This window comes from Mugil cephalus, chromosome 4 (genome assembly GCF_022458985.1).
Source record: "Mugil cephalus isolate CIBA_MC_2020 chromosome 4, CIBA_Mcephalus_1.1, whole genome shotgun sequence".
Taxonomy (NCBI): domain Eukaryota; kingdom Metazoa; phylum Chordata; class Actinopteri; order Mugiliformes; family Mugilidae; genus Mugil; species Mugil cephalus.
In genome coordinates, this window is record NC_061773.1 from 26,166,106 (window position 1) to 26,182,860 (window position 16,755).

At 41.1% G+C, this 16,755-nt stretch overlaps 1 protein-coding gene across 1 annotated transcript in view; it reads left to right on the forward strand.

The window, feature by feature from the left end:
* Nucleotides 1–16,119, forward strand: part of cntn2 (contactin 2) — a 28,327-nt gene extending 12,208 nt beyond the window's left edge. Inside the window, 15 exon segments of the mRNA XM_047584280.1 lie at nt 267–396; nt 501–651; nt 1,324–1,451; nt 1,935–2,069; nt 2,072–2,109; nt 3,401–3,521; nt 4,573–4,731; nt 4,859–5,008; nt 6,247–6,317; nt 6,478–6,712; nt 6,959–7,074; nt 8,409–8,595; nt 12,409–12,521; nt 14,115–14,283; nt 15,017–16,119. Of these exon segments, the coding sequence (XP_047440236.1) occupies nt 267–396; nt 501–651; nt 1,324–1,451; nt 1,935–2,069; nt 2,072–2,109; nt 3,401–3,521; nt 4,573–4,731; nt 4,859–5,008; nt 6,247–6,317; nt 6,478–6,712; nt 6,959–7,074; nt 8,409–8,595; nt 12,409–12,521; nt 14,115–14,283; nt 15,017–15,129 (2,016 nt within the window). The 3' untranslated portion in view covers nt 15,130–16,119.
* The last annotated feature ends 636 nt before the right edge of the window (nt 16,120–16,755 follow it).

The following is a 16,755-nucleotide window of genomic DNA, read 5'->3' on the forward strand; positions in this document are numbered from 1 at the left end:
TTATTTTCTTAAAACAAAAATTGCCGTGAAAAACACATCATACAAACCAATACACACATTACATCGTCGTATATCAGACTGAATATTCATTTATTAACTTTGTTAGGTTGACAAAACGTGCATATGTTTGTTGATTAAATCTGAAAAATAATACAATAACAACATAGCTGTATATTTGTTTAATGACACAGATATGGGACTTTCTTTGACACTCTTCCTTCCTTCATTCTCTATGTGCTGTTACTTCTTAATTCCCCCACCTCCAGGACCGCGTGGAAGTGAACGGAGCTCATCTCAAGATCAGTAACTTAGCGCTGGAGGATTCTGGGATGTACCAGTGTGTGGCTGAAAACAAGCACGGCACCATCTACTCCTCGGCCGAGCTCCGGGTCCAAGGTAGGGGGGAGGTTTTCTCACTGAAAGGGTCGTGTTGTATCTAAAAACGTACTGTACAAATGTAACCTTGAACTGGTTTAATACGTTAACATTCTTCCTTCCAGTTCAGGCTCCAGATTTCAGGTTGAATCCAGTGAGGAAGTTGATCCCGGCTGCCAGAGGGGGGAAGGTGAAGATCGAGTGTCGCCCTCGGGCGGCGCCGAAGCCCAGCTTGTTCTGGAGTCGTGGGACGGAGCTGCTGACCAACAGCAGCAGGTAGGTTTCAGTGTCACAAAAACACTCCACAAATACGCTCTGTGTGGCAAATATGATGGAAAATATGACAGATATGTCAAACGTTTTATCTAGTTAAAGAGTCTAGTTGTCAGAAGATATAAGCCCGGTTTTAAAGATGTTTACCAAAATAAACAACAGATCAATATTTAACAGAAATAACCAACAATCTTTTGAATGCATTGGTTTCACAGTTCTTTTAGTATATTCAGTTTATTTTATCCCCAAGCACAACAAAAACAACCCATAGAAATATCCCCACCTCCAAGCTCATCTAACCTTCCAGGTTATGAGAAATAGTCCATATGAAGCATTAATAGTTTGAATAGTATCACAGTGCAACAAACTGCGTTTTGCACCTGGGTCACATCTGCACTGTGAGAGGAGTAGAGTAGATTGGTAGACGATTAAGTTTTCCATTTTGCTTATATCATTGTTTTTCCCATCCAGTATTTTCTGTAGCCAATATTTTTCATTATACAGCTTCTATACTTGACTGAAGTGAGTGTAAATCAAAACTAGTTTTGTAAACCAGATATATTCACTAACTTCATGTGTTTCTTAGACAGAAAACGTTTCTAAACAGATGAGTCCTCATTTGGCCTTGAAATGAACTTGTAAACCTACTTAATTTTGCACCTCTTGTTTCTTCAGGGTCACTGTGACTCCAGATGGGATCCTGTGGATCCACAACATCAGCAGAGCAGACGAAGGGAAATACACCTGCTTTGCTGAAAACTATCTGGGCAAAGCCAACAGCACGGGACACCTGTCTGTCAGAGGTACGTGAACGCAGCAGAGTTGTGACGTGAAAATACTGTGAGCGCGTATCTCACAATATTCATTCCTTTCTCATGAAAAGCAGTTGAGAAAACTGTGTTATGGTAAAAAGTACAGGCATAATAAGCTAAAGCTTCAGCCTATAGCTTTTCAGGCAGCGTATATTTGGTATTTGTGTAAAAACAAGGGGAACTGTGGCATAAATGAGGCACTTCTATATAAACTGGTCTTTAAGGGTAAGGAAATTTGACTGTTTCCCCAGATTTTGCATGATTTTAGATCCACACCTGATCAGTACTAGTCTCATGTTTGTGGTTATTTTAATTAGCATGTAGCTGGTTAATATGGATCAAGGCTCATTTAACAGATAGACACAGCATAATATTGCTCGCCTAAGTAGTAATTGGTATAATAATAAACACACATATCTGGTGCTTACAGTGTCTGTAGGAGTTTGCTTTTATTTGAACTATTTCCTGCTGCAGATGCCACTAAGATCACGCTGGCTCCTTCCAACGCCGACATCAACCAGGGGGAAAATGTGACCCTGCAGTGTCACGCCTCCCATGACCCCACCATGGACCTGACCTTCACATGGGCCCTGAACGGGGTCCTCCTGGACTGGAGAACTCTGCAGGGCCGTACCACAGAGTTGCAGGGGTGAGTCTGTCAACTTTGTTTTTATCTAAAAAGGTGGATATTACTAAAAGCTTTTTTACAATAAAAATAAATCCTACTTTTATGTGTCAGCTGTGACGTCATGACATTTCTCTATAAGATCACCATAAAATATCACTGATAAATTAAACTGGAAAGAGACGTGTTTAAGTGGCTTTATATCATTTATATAATTTCTAAGTACAGATTCTTCTGTAGTGTTTGGTATGAAAAACTATTATCAAGAATAATTACATATAAATTATGTCTCTGTCCCCAATTATTTAGGAAATAATTTAATATGAAGCAAAAAAAGTAAATTAATGTTAATCAAATATTTAGAGACGTAAAACACTGAATGGGGTCAAATTAACCCCAAAGATATTTTTTTCATAATAATCAATAATTTTTTATAATTCCTATTTGCAAGCATTGTTAAGTAGCCTGACAGTATATACTTCAATAAGTCTAAATAATGTTCATGGTATTTAACATGTCAGAGTTATTGAAGCATAACTGGAAACATCTCTATATGTCTTTATCTGTGTATTTAAGTAATTTCCCCCTGGGATCAATAAAATAATTCTGATTCTGATATCAGTACTTTCTGGTACAGACAGGTCTAATTCAAAAAGCTACAGATTGTTTCTTTGCGTATCAAGCAGAACATGATTTCCCTCCTAGTCCAAATTAAATATAATAATAATACATGTACTAAAATCTAGCAAAGCAGATCTGACCCCGCTCCTATAGGCTGGTGTCTTATGCCAACTAAATGAAGTTAATTCCTGGTAAATTAAACATCTCACAGTGAAATAAGGTGCTACAGTTATCTGGTTCTAAGTGTGCAGCTTAACTAGCTTCATCACACGACTCAGAACCAGTGCTGATGGTAGTTATTGAAGTTCCAAAAGAGGCATTTCCCTGGTTTAATTATTGCACAGGATAAGATGTTAGAATCCCTTGTGCCAGGATCACAGGCAAAACACACTGAGAAGCCCAGTCCAGCAGGCTAGCAGTTAGCTACCAGCTAGCAACCAACGAGAAGACACCAGCTAATTAGCCTAGCCTACAGCAATAGGTAGTGTGCAGCACATCATTAGGGGAACTTCTCTTCAAGGATGTTTTGTTAAGTTAAGCCCACAACACCTCTAGAAGGAGTCACCCCCCTACTTCTTTTCCCAGGAAGGGAAGGGGTGGGATGAGGATACGGACCCTGGTTTCGATTAGGGGGGATGGGGACACAGCTTTACTTTGATTAACTTTGTTCTTTCTCCCGCCTGTGCCCTTTCAGAAGGAAAACATTGGTGACCTGTTGATTGTGAATGCTCAGCTGGGTCAGGCAGGAATGTACAGCTGCACCGCTCAGACCGTGGTGGACAGCGCCTTAGCTTCAGCCAAACTCGTGGTTCGAGGTAAGACCGTAAAATACGGATGTTAGTGTCATACACCATGTTGCCAAAAGTATTCGCTCACTCATCCAAATAACTGAATTCAGGTGTTCCAATAGCGATGGGTACCGATACTCACTACCGTAATGACAAACGGTAATAACCAGACCGAAAAGCAGCTTAGCTCCATTGCAGTTTGGACGCTGCACATGACGTCAGTCAGTTTTTCACCTACATGGATAGAAGTGAACCTTCAAAATGGCTGAGGCCAAACATTTGTCAAACGTTTGACTGGACTTCACCTTAAAAGATGCAGAGTGGGAAACCTGCAACAACTGAGGTAACACCTGGAATTAAACATCTGATGATGCATAGCATTTTATTAAAAGATGAGAAATGTACCATCTTCTAACCCTACACCAGTGTTTTTGTTATGATAATTATAGCAGTTTGCACGTCACCTTAAAAATGCCTTAAAAATAATTTTTGTACAAAGTTTGTATGTTTTCATTGTTTGAGCGCCTGCACCAATATCAGATAAAACCTTAACGATACTCATCCCTAGCTACAGGTGAATAAAATCTAACACTTAGGCATGCAAACGGCTTCTTCTACAAACATTCTGCAGAGTCAATAACTACAGACCTCCAAGCTTCATGTCGCCTTCAGATTAGCTGGAGAACAGTGCGTAGAGAGCTTCGTGGAATGGGTTTCCATGGCCGAGCAGCTGCAATGCAAAGCGTCGGATACAGTGTTGAACTCTAGAGCAGTAGAGACGTGTTCTCTGGAGACAAATCTGAACGTTAGTGTCTGCCTCACTAATGCACTTCTGGAAGAACAGTCAAAAATTCCCATAAACTCCTAAACCTGGTGGAAGAGCTGAAGCCGTCATAGCTGCAGAGGGTGGGACAACGTCATATTAAACTCTATGGATTAAGAATGAGATGTCACTTAAGTTCTTATACCTGTAAAGCCAGATGAGCAAATACTTTTGGCAATAGCTTTAGTTAGTGGACTCACACCGAGGTGGGATCAGTTTATTCACTTTGTAGTAACTTCTCTCTCTTGTGTCCAGGCCCCCCGGGACCTCCTGGAGGTTTACTGGTGAAGAATGTAGCTGAGACGTCAGTGGAGCTCAGGTGGAGTCGTGGATATGACAACCACAGTCCCATCGGCAAATATGTCATCATGGGCCGATCGTCGCTCTCATCAGAGTGGAAGAAGATGAGGACAGGTGTGTGTGTTACTTGAATCGTGAATCTGTAACAGACACACTAGTGCGTTATTGGTTTAAGTTTTGATGAAGTTTTTGGTTGAGGGGATCAAAGTGGTTATGGTCATGTGTCCTTACTGCACACCAGATCCAGCGAACATTGAAGGCAACGCTGAGTCGGCCCGTGTGACCGGACTGATGCCCTGGATGGATTATGAATTCCAGGTCATTGCCAGTAACATCCTGGGGAGCGGGGAGCCCAGCATGCCCTCCCACGTCATCCGCACACAGCAAGCAGGTGAAGGGTCACAGGTTGTTTCGTGCCGGGATATGTCTGCTCTAGTTTATTCTTGACTACATGCTGGCAGCCAATTCATCTAACTGCATAGACTGTATATAAATATGGACGACGCATCCCCACCTCCTTGCATTGGCTGAACTGGTTCTATTTTCCAGGGGATACGGTCAGACTTTGGAGCCGCAGTCAAACGAAATGTTGGATTATACATTTTTCCCATGGGACTGTTTTACAGACCGGTTGGCATGGCAACTGGTGGTCGCCATGATGTCACATCCTGCTTCTATAGCGTCAAATAACAAACTAAAACAAAACTTATCCAAAAAATTGACACCTGAACATGCATCACTATTACATTACTATATTACTATATTATATCACTAAAATGACTGAATCCATACTTGAAAAAAAAAATATTTGATGTGTATTTTAGTGTTTTAGTTCGAGAGTACCCAATCTGATGGTTGGCAAGGGTGCCAATCAATTCAGGTAGTAGTAGTGTGTAATAGAAGTACCTTAAGACTGTCTACATTTCTTATATTGTACATTTGTTGTTAGACGTTTATGTTTAATAATAATAATAAAAATAAGTTGTACATTTGCACATAATTCTTTTATTTTTTTGGCAGTTAGATATTTATCTTATCGGTATAATTAACTAGTTAATTGACTGCGCAAATTTATATATACTGTGAAACTCGGAAGTTTGTTAGATGCCTCCAATAACGACAAACAGCTTGAACGCCAAATAAACGTTGGGGTGTGGCGTCGCACTTGTCGGCCGTCTTTCCTGCAGGTGGGTGCCTCTCTTGAAGTTTGCTTGTAAGCCCCGCCCACTAACATGGAGGGGGTGGAGCTTATGACCTATACTGCAGCCAGTCACCAGAGGGCGCTCTACTTGCTTTGGCTTCACTTCGGAGGAGCTTTTTCTGTCCTCCATCTTTATTTACAGTTTTATGACCTCAAGAATATTGAGTTCAGAAGATTTTATTTAACTTCTTTGGTTCTTTGTTATGAAGGGTGATTAACGAATAACAACAGACACCTGTTTTTAATCACAGACATCATCAGGAAACACACAAACCTTCACACACCAAAAAAACGTTTGATTTGTGGGTATATTCTTTCTTTAAAACACCAGCCACTCTTACTACTGCTAATAGCTCTGTGCACTAATCCAGTTTTGGTTGTCATGTCACGTTAAATATATCTTCTTTTTTGTCACATTTGTCCTTCAGCTCCCACCGTGGCCCCAAGTGGACTTGGAGGTGGAGGAGGAGACCGCAATGAACTCACTGTTACCTGGACGGTGGGTGGCTAGACACTAGTGTTTTGTACACATACATATAGTATAACATATGTATGTATGATATGTCTGTGGAGATTCTTGGTAAAAAAATAAAGAAAATAAATAAAATGATAGACTTGTAAAGGTTTACATTTTATTTTTTTTTCTCCTAATTCCCCAGCCTATGGCCAGAGAATACCAGAATGGAGACGGCTTCGGCTACATTTTGGCTTTCAGGAAGAAAGACGCATCTTCGTGGACAGAAGTGCGAATCCCCCAGGTGGAGTCGTCGGGATACGTCTACTACAACAGCACCATGACGCCGTACAGCCCGTTTGAAGTCAAGATCAAAGCTTACAACCGCAGAGGAGAAGGTCCATTCAGCCAGATTGCTGTCGTCTACTCTGCAGAGGAAGGTGAGTCAAACCCACCGTCACCTTCATGAGACCAGTGTGAGACGACTCTATCATTATCATGCTGGTAATAGCCTTTAGAAGAGTAAAGTCTGGACTAACGCCACAGAAATGATATTTTACAGAAAATATGTTATATGTTTCTCTAATCCCGTGCGTTCAGTTTGACCTGTGGTGTCACTTCCACATTCCTGACATTACGGGAAAATATCATGAAGTGAATCATGACCCCTGTCTTATCATTGACAGAGCCAACGGTGGGACCTTCAAACATCAATGCCACGGCGCTGTCCGCCTTTGAGATCCAGGTTTCATGGGAACCCGTCAAGCAGCTCAGCGCCACCGGCCTCCTCAGAGGATACGAGGTGAATGTTCCAAAAATACGTGATCTGATCCAAAAACATTTTTAAAGAAGGGGGTGGTCACAGCAAGAAGGCTCTGGGTTTGAATTGTTTTTCCTCTGTTGATACTTTTGTTGTATAAAATGACCTCTTTATGTCTTTAATTGTTAATGTGTAACATCCTCTGTTGTGTTGGAGGTTCAGTTTTATAGTTTTTTTTACAGGCAATTAACAGTATTTTACATAGATACCAGTCTTTTTTTTTTAATAATCACATTCTTGTTTAAGACGCAGAAATAAAGGATCATCACATTGTTCTGGATTGTACATCCCAGAACAGTTCACATTGTCATACTTACATCACTTCAAAAAGATTGAATATTCTGGGGCATAACCATGAGATAGGGGACAGTCCAGATACTACAGCTCCCCCCCCCCCCCCCCCCACCCCCACCCTACAGAGACGTTCTCGTTAGGTTCTCTGGTGATTTTAAATTGGTCGTAGGTGTGAGTGTGTGAATGCTTGTCTCTCCTGTGATAGACTGGAGTGTGATAGGCTCCAGCCCCCAGTGGCCTAAAAAAAATAAAAAATTAATGAATGAAATAACTAATACAGCACAGCTGAAGGGTCAGACAGTAAGTTGTGTCAATATTGACAAGGAGGAAATGCCCAAATGGTTCCACTTAATTTTTTTACATTCTTAATTGCAGCTGCTTGTTATTAAATTATACAAGCAGCTCTGCATCCACAAAGCCACGTCCATCATTAAAGACTCATCCCATCATATCTCCTCCCTGCTACCCTCAGCGAGAACATACGCTAGCATCATCTGTAGAACGTCCATGAAGCTGAGCAGCTTCTTTCCTCGTCGCTTTTAACTCCTTAAATTAACATCCTCACTTGAATCTGGATGAAGTTTATCCTTTAAACTTTATTTTTGTATTATTACAACTAAAAACAACAACAAAACATTAATAATGTAAAACAGACAGACAGGGTCGTCATAACTATCAGGAAGTTTAGCCAGTATGTAGAGTTAAAAATATAAAACAATATACAGAAAAAGAGATGGGAAATCATGTTTCTTTTCTGTCTTTAATTGAGATAAATCAAACAACATCCAGTTCTCCTTTTGAGTCTTGATGAAGTTTTAATGTTAATGTCTTGTAGTCGACATATTTCATATATTTTCCCCAACATGTGAAGTTCAAGTGCCTCATTAAACCGCCTTTAGTACAGAAACACAGGATAAAATATTGACACTAACTGCATGTACTGCTGCTCCTGAAACTGGCGCTGATATATTCATACATTCAGTTCTTCGGGTCGAGTCTGTAAATGTGTTTTCTGGGCTCAGATCCGATACTGGCGGCAGCATGAGCGGGAGGCGGCAGCAGACCGGGTGAGGACAGCGGGCTTGGAACCAACCGCCAGGGTCTCCGGGCTTAGACCCAGCACTCGGTACCAAGTTGCCGTCCTGGCGTACAACAGTGCCGGCACCGGACCGCCCTCGCCACGCACCACCGTCACCACCAGGAAGCCACGTATGTCTGCAGCACTCACACACAACTCAGCAACTCAGCAACTAGTGCTTTCATTAACTGTGAATTACAGAAAACGATGCTCAAGAATAGCCTGGAAGTCAACAGAAAGTAATGAGCATATGTCCATGTGGTGAATGTAGAGTCTGACTCAGCTGTTTTCTGCTAACAGGAAGTTAACATTTGCATTTGCTCAGATTTGTATAAAAACACACGACTTCAAACTTTCGTGGGGGGGCGTCCACGGCTAGGGTTCCCAGCCCTAAACCATAGGGGCATCGCTGTAAGCATCACCCTGACCCGGGCAGAGATGCCCCCACACCGAGGTGTCAAATGCCTAACTACACAGGCTGAAGGGACCCAAGGGACCCAAGGGACGACCCCCCCATGAGGAAACACTGGAGAACTAAAAGACTAAAACAATAAACCAATAAGATCCGGTGAAACATTGGGACAATGTGAAGGGACGACCCCCCCATGAGGAAACACTGGAGAACTAAAAGACTAAAACAATAAACCAATAAGATCCGGTGAGACATTGGGACAATGTGAAGGGACGACCCCCCTATGAGGAAACACTGGACGACTAAAACACTAAAACAATAAAACGATAAGATCTGGTAAGACATTGGAACAAATAGATAAAAAATAAATAAAAAGAAAGATAAAATAAATAATTAAAGTAATAAAATAATAAATTATAGTAGAAATAGTCTCTACCAATAAAAACTGGTTATAAAAGTAAATGAATCATGTGAAAGTAAAAGTAATCCACATAAAACGCATACGAGATAACTACAAATCCAAATCCAGCCTGATTAAAGAGACGAGTCTTGAGCCTCTTTTTTAAAAGTATGAACGGTCTCTGAGGTTCTCCAGCTGTTCCACAGTCGGGGCCATAACAACTTTAACTTTAAATTTGATTAATTTCGGGTTTAAAGTTCATTCCAAACGCACGTTACTGACATTTTTTTTGCACTGCCCTACATTACCAAGTAAAGGATTACAGTAATTGCATTACTTTTGTAACACTGGTTTACATTAAAATCACTCTCCCAGAATGAAATCCCAGTTCACTGTTTCTACACCACCAGACTAGTTCAAAACTCCTTCCTGTGAGAAATCAACAAACGTCAGCATCATATTAAATATTAACTTCCTGCCGTAACAGTCCCGCCCACTAACATGGAGGAGGCGGAGCTTATGATCTGAGCTGCAGACACCAGGCTTCTAACCGTCATCTCCTCGGGCTCATCCTGTCTTCATGACCCCAGACGTGATATACTTAGATGACCTGCGTAGGCCTCTTCTCCTCCCTCCCTCCTGGCTCGAACACTTTATCCCTCTCTCCTGCAGCAGCCACTTGCTTTTCTTTTCTTCATATGTGCAGATATTTAATAAGAGGATAAGACTCGTCTGCCTGGAGGAGGCGTCATCGTGTTCCACTCGACGTGTCAGAGTGACTGTAACACACACTGAAGTATTTATGTTTATTAGTAACAGAGGCCCCTGTTCACATCGTCCTCCATCTGTGTGTGTGGTGCTGCTGGCTGATCTGATTACAAGTACACAACTCGAGTTCACACCCTGTATTAGACAGTGTCTCATGTTTCATATCTAAAGTGGCCACTTTTTTATTAGATCTCACTTTTACACTTTACATCCACAACAACGTCACTCACGCTGTGAGAGTCAACGGCTGGTTTTTATAATAGAGTTATGATTTACAACAACAACATCAACAACAGCAACACCCACAACAACAACACCACCAACACCAACAACACCAACAACAACAACAACACCACCAACACCAACAACAACAACAGCAACACCAACAAAAACAACAGCAACAACAACACCAACAAAAACAACAGCAACAACAACACCAACAAAAACACCAACAACAGCAACAACAACACCACCAACAACACCAACAGCAACACCAACAGCAACACCAACAACAACAACAACACCTACAACAGCAACAACAGCAACACCAACAACACCAACAACAACAACAGCAACAACAACACCACCAACAACAACAACAACACCAACAACAGCAACACCAACACCAACAACAACAACACCTACAACAGCAACAACAGCAACACCAACAACAGCAACAACAACAACAGCAACAACAACACCACCAACAACAACAACAACACCAACAACAGCAACACCAACACCAACAACAACAACACCTACAACAGCAACAACAGCAACACCAACAACAACAACACCTACAACAGCAACACCAACAACAACAACACCAACACCATTTTACCAGGTTAGTCTCACTGATATAAAATCTCTTTTTCAGGAGAGCAGCAGTATATATATAAAACAACTGAAACATAATTAAAACAGCAGTGCATAGAATATATCACGGCTCAAAGGACGTGGTTCTCAGTAAATCCTCAGTGTGTGATGGTTTAATGTGGTGGTTACCACTGAGGCCTTGCAGCAGGAAGGTTCTGGGTTCAAATCCACCGGCCGACTGGGGTCTTTCTGTGGCCCTGGTTCTCCGGCTTCGTCCCACCGTCCACATACAAGCTCGTTAGGTTTAATTGGTGAGGTTCGTTAGTTTAACCCTGAGACAGACCTCTCCAGGGTTTACCCCGTCTCTCACCCGATGACAGCTGGAAGAGTCTCCTGCCCCCTCGTGACCCTCTAGAGCAGGGCCACTCAATTAGAAAATCAGCTGACAGCTGGGACCCTCCAGAGGACAAGTGCACACAGAAAATTAATGAAGTAAACCATTTACACAGATGAATGTGTGAGGAGGGCGATAGACAAACCACAATTTATCTCATCTCATCTTCTGCTACCACTTAATCCTCACTAGGGTCGTGGGGGTTTCTGCTGCAGCCTGTCCCAGCGAGAGGTCACCAGATGAAATTTTCTTCATTGTTGTTCCAATTTCTTGCCAGGAAAAAAATTACAAAAAGTAATTGTCAAGTATGTCTTTCTCTCACCCCACAATGGGAAAGAGAGAATTATTATGAGTTCAACAGGTTTTCACTTCTTCACTTGCTGTGAACCAGTTAATGACGTTCACCTCTTTAGCCCCGTTGATCTGAGAAATACATGTTTCCAGGTAAATAAAAACAAAGTCAGTAACCATTGCTGCCTAAATGAGGAAGGTTTCCAGCGCACAGCAACCATTTTCTTAGCTGCAGTTGAACCAGACGATATTTATCATTGTCGTTCACTATCATTGTTGACACAATGTCTGACAACGTGCTAGTCGCTACATTCAAGACCTGACTGACAGGTGGACAGTCCCATATCAACAAAGGTATGGACCCATAGTCTCCAAAGAGCAGAGGGTGAACGAGGCTAATTGATTTTATAAAGTCAAGTTTAACGAGGAGGCAAATATATAATGTTGTTTAGTTCTACAATTAAATCCTTCTTTATTTCACATAAGAGTTTGCATCATCTTTGACGTACTCCGATGGTAACTCAGTTTTTCTGCTTAATAATAGTTGATCCTGGCCAACCACTATATCACTGTTTCCTAAACTACGGGGCTGGTCATGGGTCAGAGGATCATAATCACATAACATTTGTGTGTTAATCATTCAGCTGACATTTGTCAGTGAAGAAAAGCGACGCAGGGTCAATTGATTTGTATTTAGAAAGATTACTGAACTTAACCTACAATGAAAACATTAAAATATGTAGGGGTGGAGGAAACTAGCTGGTGTAATGATGCACGTGCAGGAGCTTTTAATTAGATGATATCTGGGTTTTTTGACTTAGTTTTGACCCACTGTTCTAATCATTTTTTTGTCTCCATTCCAGCTCCAAATCGTCCTCCGGGCAACGTGTCGTGGAAAACTCAGGGCTCCTTCGTGACGCTGAGGTGGGACCATGTGACGGCCATGCACAATGAGTCAGCTGTTCTGGGCTACAAGGTGAGGGCTGTTTGAAGCCAGCAGAAAAATCTAAACTCATTCATATGTTTTTACTAGAGGGGGGTATTGGCAAGGACTTCACGATACTTGAGTCACGATATGATATTCTGCATGGTTCACTGATGAATTTTAAATGCAGCTTAAAGTACACGTTGTATTTATGTACATCAGATGACGCTGATAATTCATTGGAGTCAAAACACTCTATTAATCTAAATGATCCTTTCCCAAATTATTACACTGGTACAGGAAAAAGTGGTGGTGGAGGTGTAGAAGTCGTTCATGATTGGCCCCAAAAAAATGTCTTTTTCTTCTTTCTTTTTTTTAAATCGTTATTAAGACGTTCGCTGTTGCTGTTGTATCAGAAAAAAAAATTGATTAGTGCAAGCGATTTTTACAGAGTTCATCTCAAAGGGCTTCACATCGCATCATAACAAGATCCTTTTCTTTTGTACCTCCCGTTCTCGTCTCTCTCACCCCAAGAGGCTTCTTCGTCTTCTTCTTCTTCGGTTTTCAATTTGGCTTCTAAACGTTTCTTCTTCTTCTGTCTGACGAATGTTGAATGATGGTGGACAGTGAGGGGTGGTGGCTAATGTTAAACCCTGTGTGTGTATGTGTGTGTGTGTGTGTGTGTGTGTGTGTGTGTTGGCAGATATTGATCTCAAAGTGGGTTCTTTCTTAAACTCAAGTAAAATAGCAGTGACAGAGATGAATACTGCTGTAAAGTAACGTTCAGAAACCTGCCGGGACCACGTTGTGTGTGTTGACGTGTTGATGTAAAGAAGTGATCACCGCTGATAAAGTCGTCTCTTGCACTTTCTTTATTGCATGAAAGAACAATGTCAAAAACTTGAATCTGAATCTTGACTCTGAGCTCCAGGACCATGATCCCTTAATGTTTTTACAACTGTCAGTTGGTATTGTTACAACTAGCACGTAACTAAGAAAAGGTCAATAACCATTAACCTAATACCCCCGGGTCAATAAACACATAAGACAAACGTTAGAGCAGTACAATATACTACAACCACCTTTTACTCATTTCCTCCTCCATGAGTAAAACCTTCTCCTGCTTCCTGAATGTTGATGTCACTAGTGGCTATTTTGCATTTGATGGTTTAGTATCACCTTCCCTGGGAAATATGAGCCTGATACCAGCAATAAAAAAGGCTGCAAGGATCATGTTATGGCTCTCACCGGTTGCTTGAGGAAGACATGATATTCACAATAACAGTTGATCCGTTTAAAAGAGACTTCCCAGTGTATTGCACATATAATCTTACAGTGTCAGACTTGGCCCAGGGATCAAAACAACGAGGATTTTTTTCACCTAATCACTTTATACTTTATACGATCGTGTGTTATTTACTGCTCTATTACTCTACTATTCCTGGTAGAGGTACAGAATGTACATATTTTCAGTAAATGTCCAGTCTTTGTTCAGAGAGTCCAGTAGATGATCTGAGGCTCCACGTAAAAGGAATATGTAATATATTACAGAGCTGGAAGAAGACAAGAACAATACAAACGTTGCTAGCTATAAAATGAATTCGTGATATTGACGTTTTCTTCTAAACTCATCTTCTGTCTCAGGTTCTGTACAAACATGAAGACCAGGTGTCGTCCAAGTTTCTGGACAAGGCGAAGACGTCGCTCAGCCTGCCGCTGCCCGTAGAAAGTGGCTACATCGTGGTGGAGATTCGGTCCTGGGGCGAGGGTGGGGACGGGCCGGCCCACGAGATCATCGTGTCCCGGGACACCGGTGAGAAACTGAGAAACACAAACGATGAATTACTCACTAAGAACGAGAGAAACTTTCTATTAACTGACATGACTTAAGTCGTTAATTATAATAACATTGCTTACAATAAATGATCCAGCAGCCGACATAATATATAGATAATTCTATAATGGAAAAGTTTGTATCTTCTAAGATAATTAGGCTCTAAATGTGGCGTGTATGCGTTACACTACTAGTCAGAATTAAAAGAGAGCGATAGGAGATTTTAATTTAACAAAAGCCCCAAGTTCAGGACCATCCTGGTGTTTTATACCATGATCCACTGGGTCCCTGGTGCATGTGGCCAGTATCTGCCATTATATGTCGTTGTCACTCATTCCCATCAGAGTAGCTGGGTTTACATGGCGCAAAATACAACGTGCAGCCAAATATTAATTTTACAATCAGTTCAGACACACAAACCCAATAAAAATGCTCCACATAAACACTTCAACCGGATTAAAATGACCCAAACTGACTGAAATGTCACTGGGTTTCACAGAGCATGCTCTGTCTAGATGTAAATATGCAGTGAAGGTTGAAGTGACGATTCCTCAACTGGAGAGTTTGTTTTTAATAACAACGGCAGAAAAAATTGGAAATATTGACACTGACAAATAAAAATCCTTGAATCTCTAGACATATGCAGACATGCAGAGCTGGTGATTATTTATCCAACAGTCCTCATATTAATAATACACTGTCTCCCTCTCAGGGACCGGTATGATGGTGCAGAAGGATGCCTCCTCCACACTATCCAGTCACCCTCTCCACCTCCTCGCCGGTTTCGTCCTCCTCTCGCTCCTCGTGTCTCTATCGGACCTGTGACCTCCGCCCGCCTGTGGACTATTTACTGTTGGTGGCTTGGAGTGAAATCTCTCCCGTGTCTCGGCGAAAGGCTCTGGGTCAGATTTCTGTGGAGGGATGAGAAAGGTGGTGACGGGAGTTTTCATTTTGTCGTGGCAACAAAGAGGAGTCTTTTGTAAGAATTTCTTAAAGGAGGGTGTTACATTTCTTTACCGCTGTCAGTATAAACCATGCCTTACAGGGACCACTGCATCTTCGGCCGACGCGTCCTCCAAACTGTAGCCGGTGAGACGCAGGCTTCGGGTTTAAGTAACGTATCTAATCAAAGGCCGCGTACGTACGTGAGGGCGACATCTGTGCGTTCACGGTGGGATCAGTTTGACCGAGGAGTCTGAGCAGTTTTATGAGAGCTGCATCTAGAATATTACTACAATTTTCAGTAATACCAGAGACGTGTGGACAACAGAAAACTAGATATGCACACAAACATCTTGTTGCTTGTGATGCTTTGTGTTATTAAATGATCATTTGATTCAGAACGGGCTGATTCACATTCACAACGAGGGGTAAGAGGTTAAATCCCTTTAACCACGTGTCTGCAGTCACTGATTTGATTTAACCTCCTGAGACCCTGTGTCCTCATATGGGGACGTTAAGTTTTACGTTTGTAGTAGTAGTAGATACTAGTTGGTGCAAAAACATGACAGTGTTCGTTTCAGTGGATTCATTTTACAGATGATCACATCACAAAAGTGGACAAATTTTACAGTTTAAACTTATTTATTCTTATTCTAGTTTAATATCACGTGCAAATTCTATCATTAGTAACGAACTATAACTTCGTTAATTGGCAAATATTCAAATGAGGACATTGGGGTTTCATTATTTGCAAAATTAACCTTTTAACCTTTTTGTATTTTGTTACATATTGGTGACTTTATTATAATATCGAGTGAAAATAATCCCCGTGTCCACACATGAGGACATAATTCTTTTTACTTTCAAAGACGATGCTTAGTTTCTGTAGTTCCTATTTTATAGGTCCTACTAATCCCAAATAAAGAGAAATGGAGAAATTAAAAATGCAAAAGCTCAGGTTATCAGGAGGTTAAAAAATCGGTCAATAGTAAAATACTAAAAAAAGATCTGAGGAATAAGACAATCGAGTTACATCACAATAATTTAAAGAAAGGATAAACAACAAACTCAACAAACAAGTTTAATGGTGCAGTGTGTTTATTATTAATACATATTCATAAAAACTAATCATGTCAAACTAATTAATTAACAGATTTGTGTGATTGTTTTCTGGGGGACACATCGAGATGCACCCTCACGTTCTGACTGTGACTGATGCAGATTTTAACTCTGTTCTCATTCAGATATAATATAATATTAAAACTCAGCTCATTCTGACTTAATGGTCTCAATGCTCCCAGTGTGAACGCACAGGAAAAGTCACTCACTGAGGTTTGTTATTTATGTTCTCCAGCGCTCGCTAAATGTCTGTATGCTCGTGTTTTTGCCGTAGTTCTAGCCAATGTCACTGGTCCAGATGAATGTTTATGATTTGTTTCGTTTCCAGGATGCATAATAGAGTATTTAACTCTTTGTTTACATTTTATACCTTCGGTCTTTAAATCATTC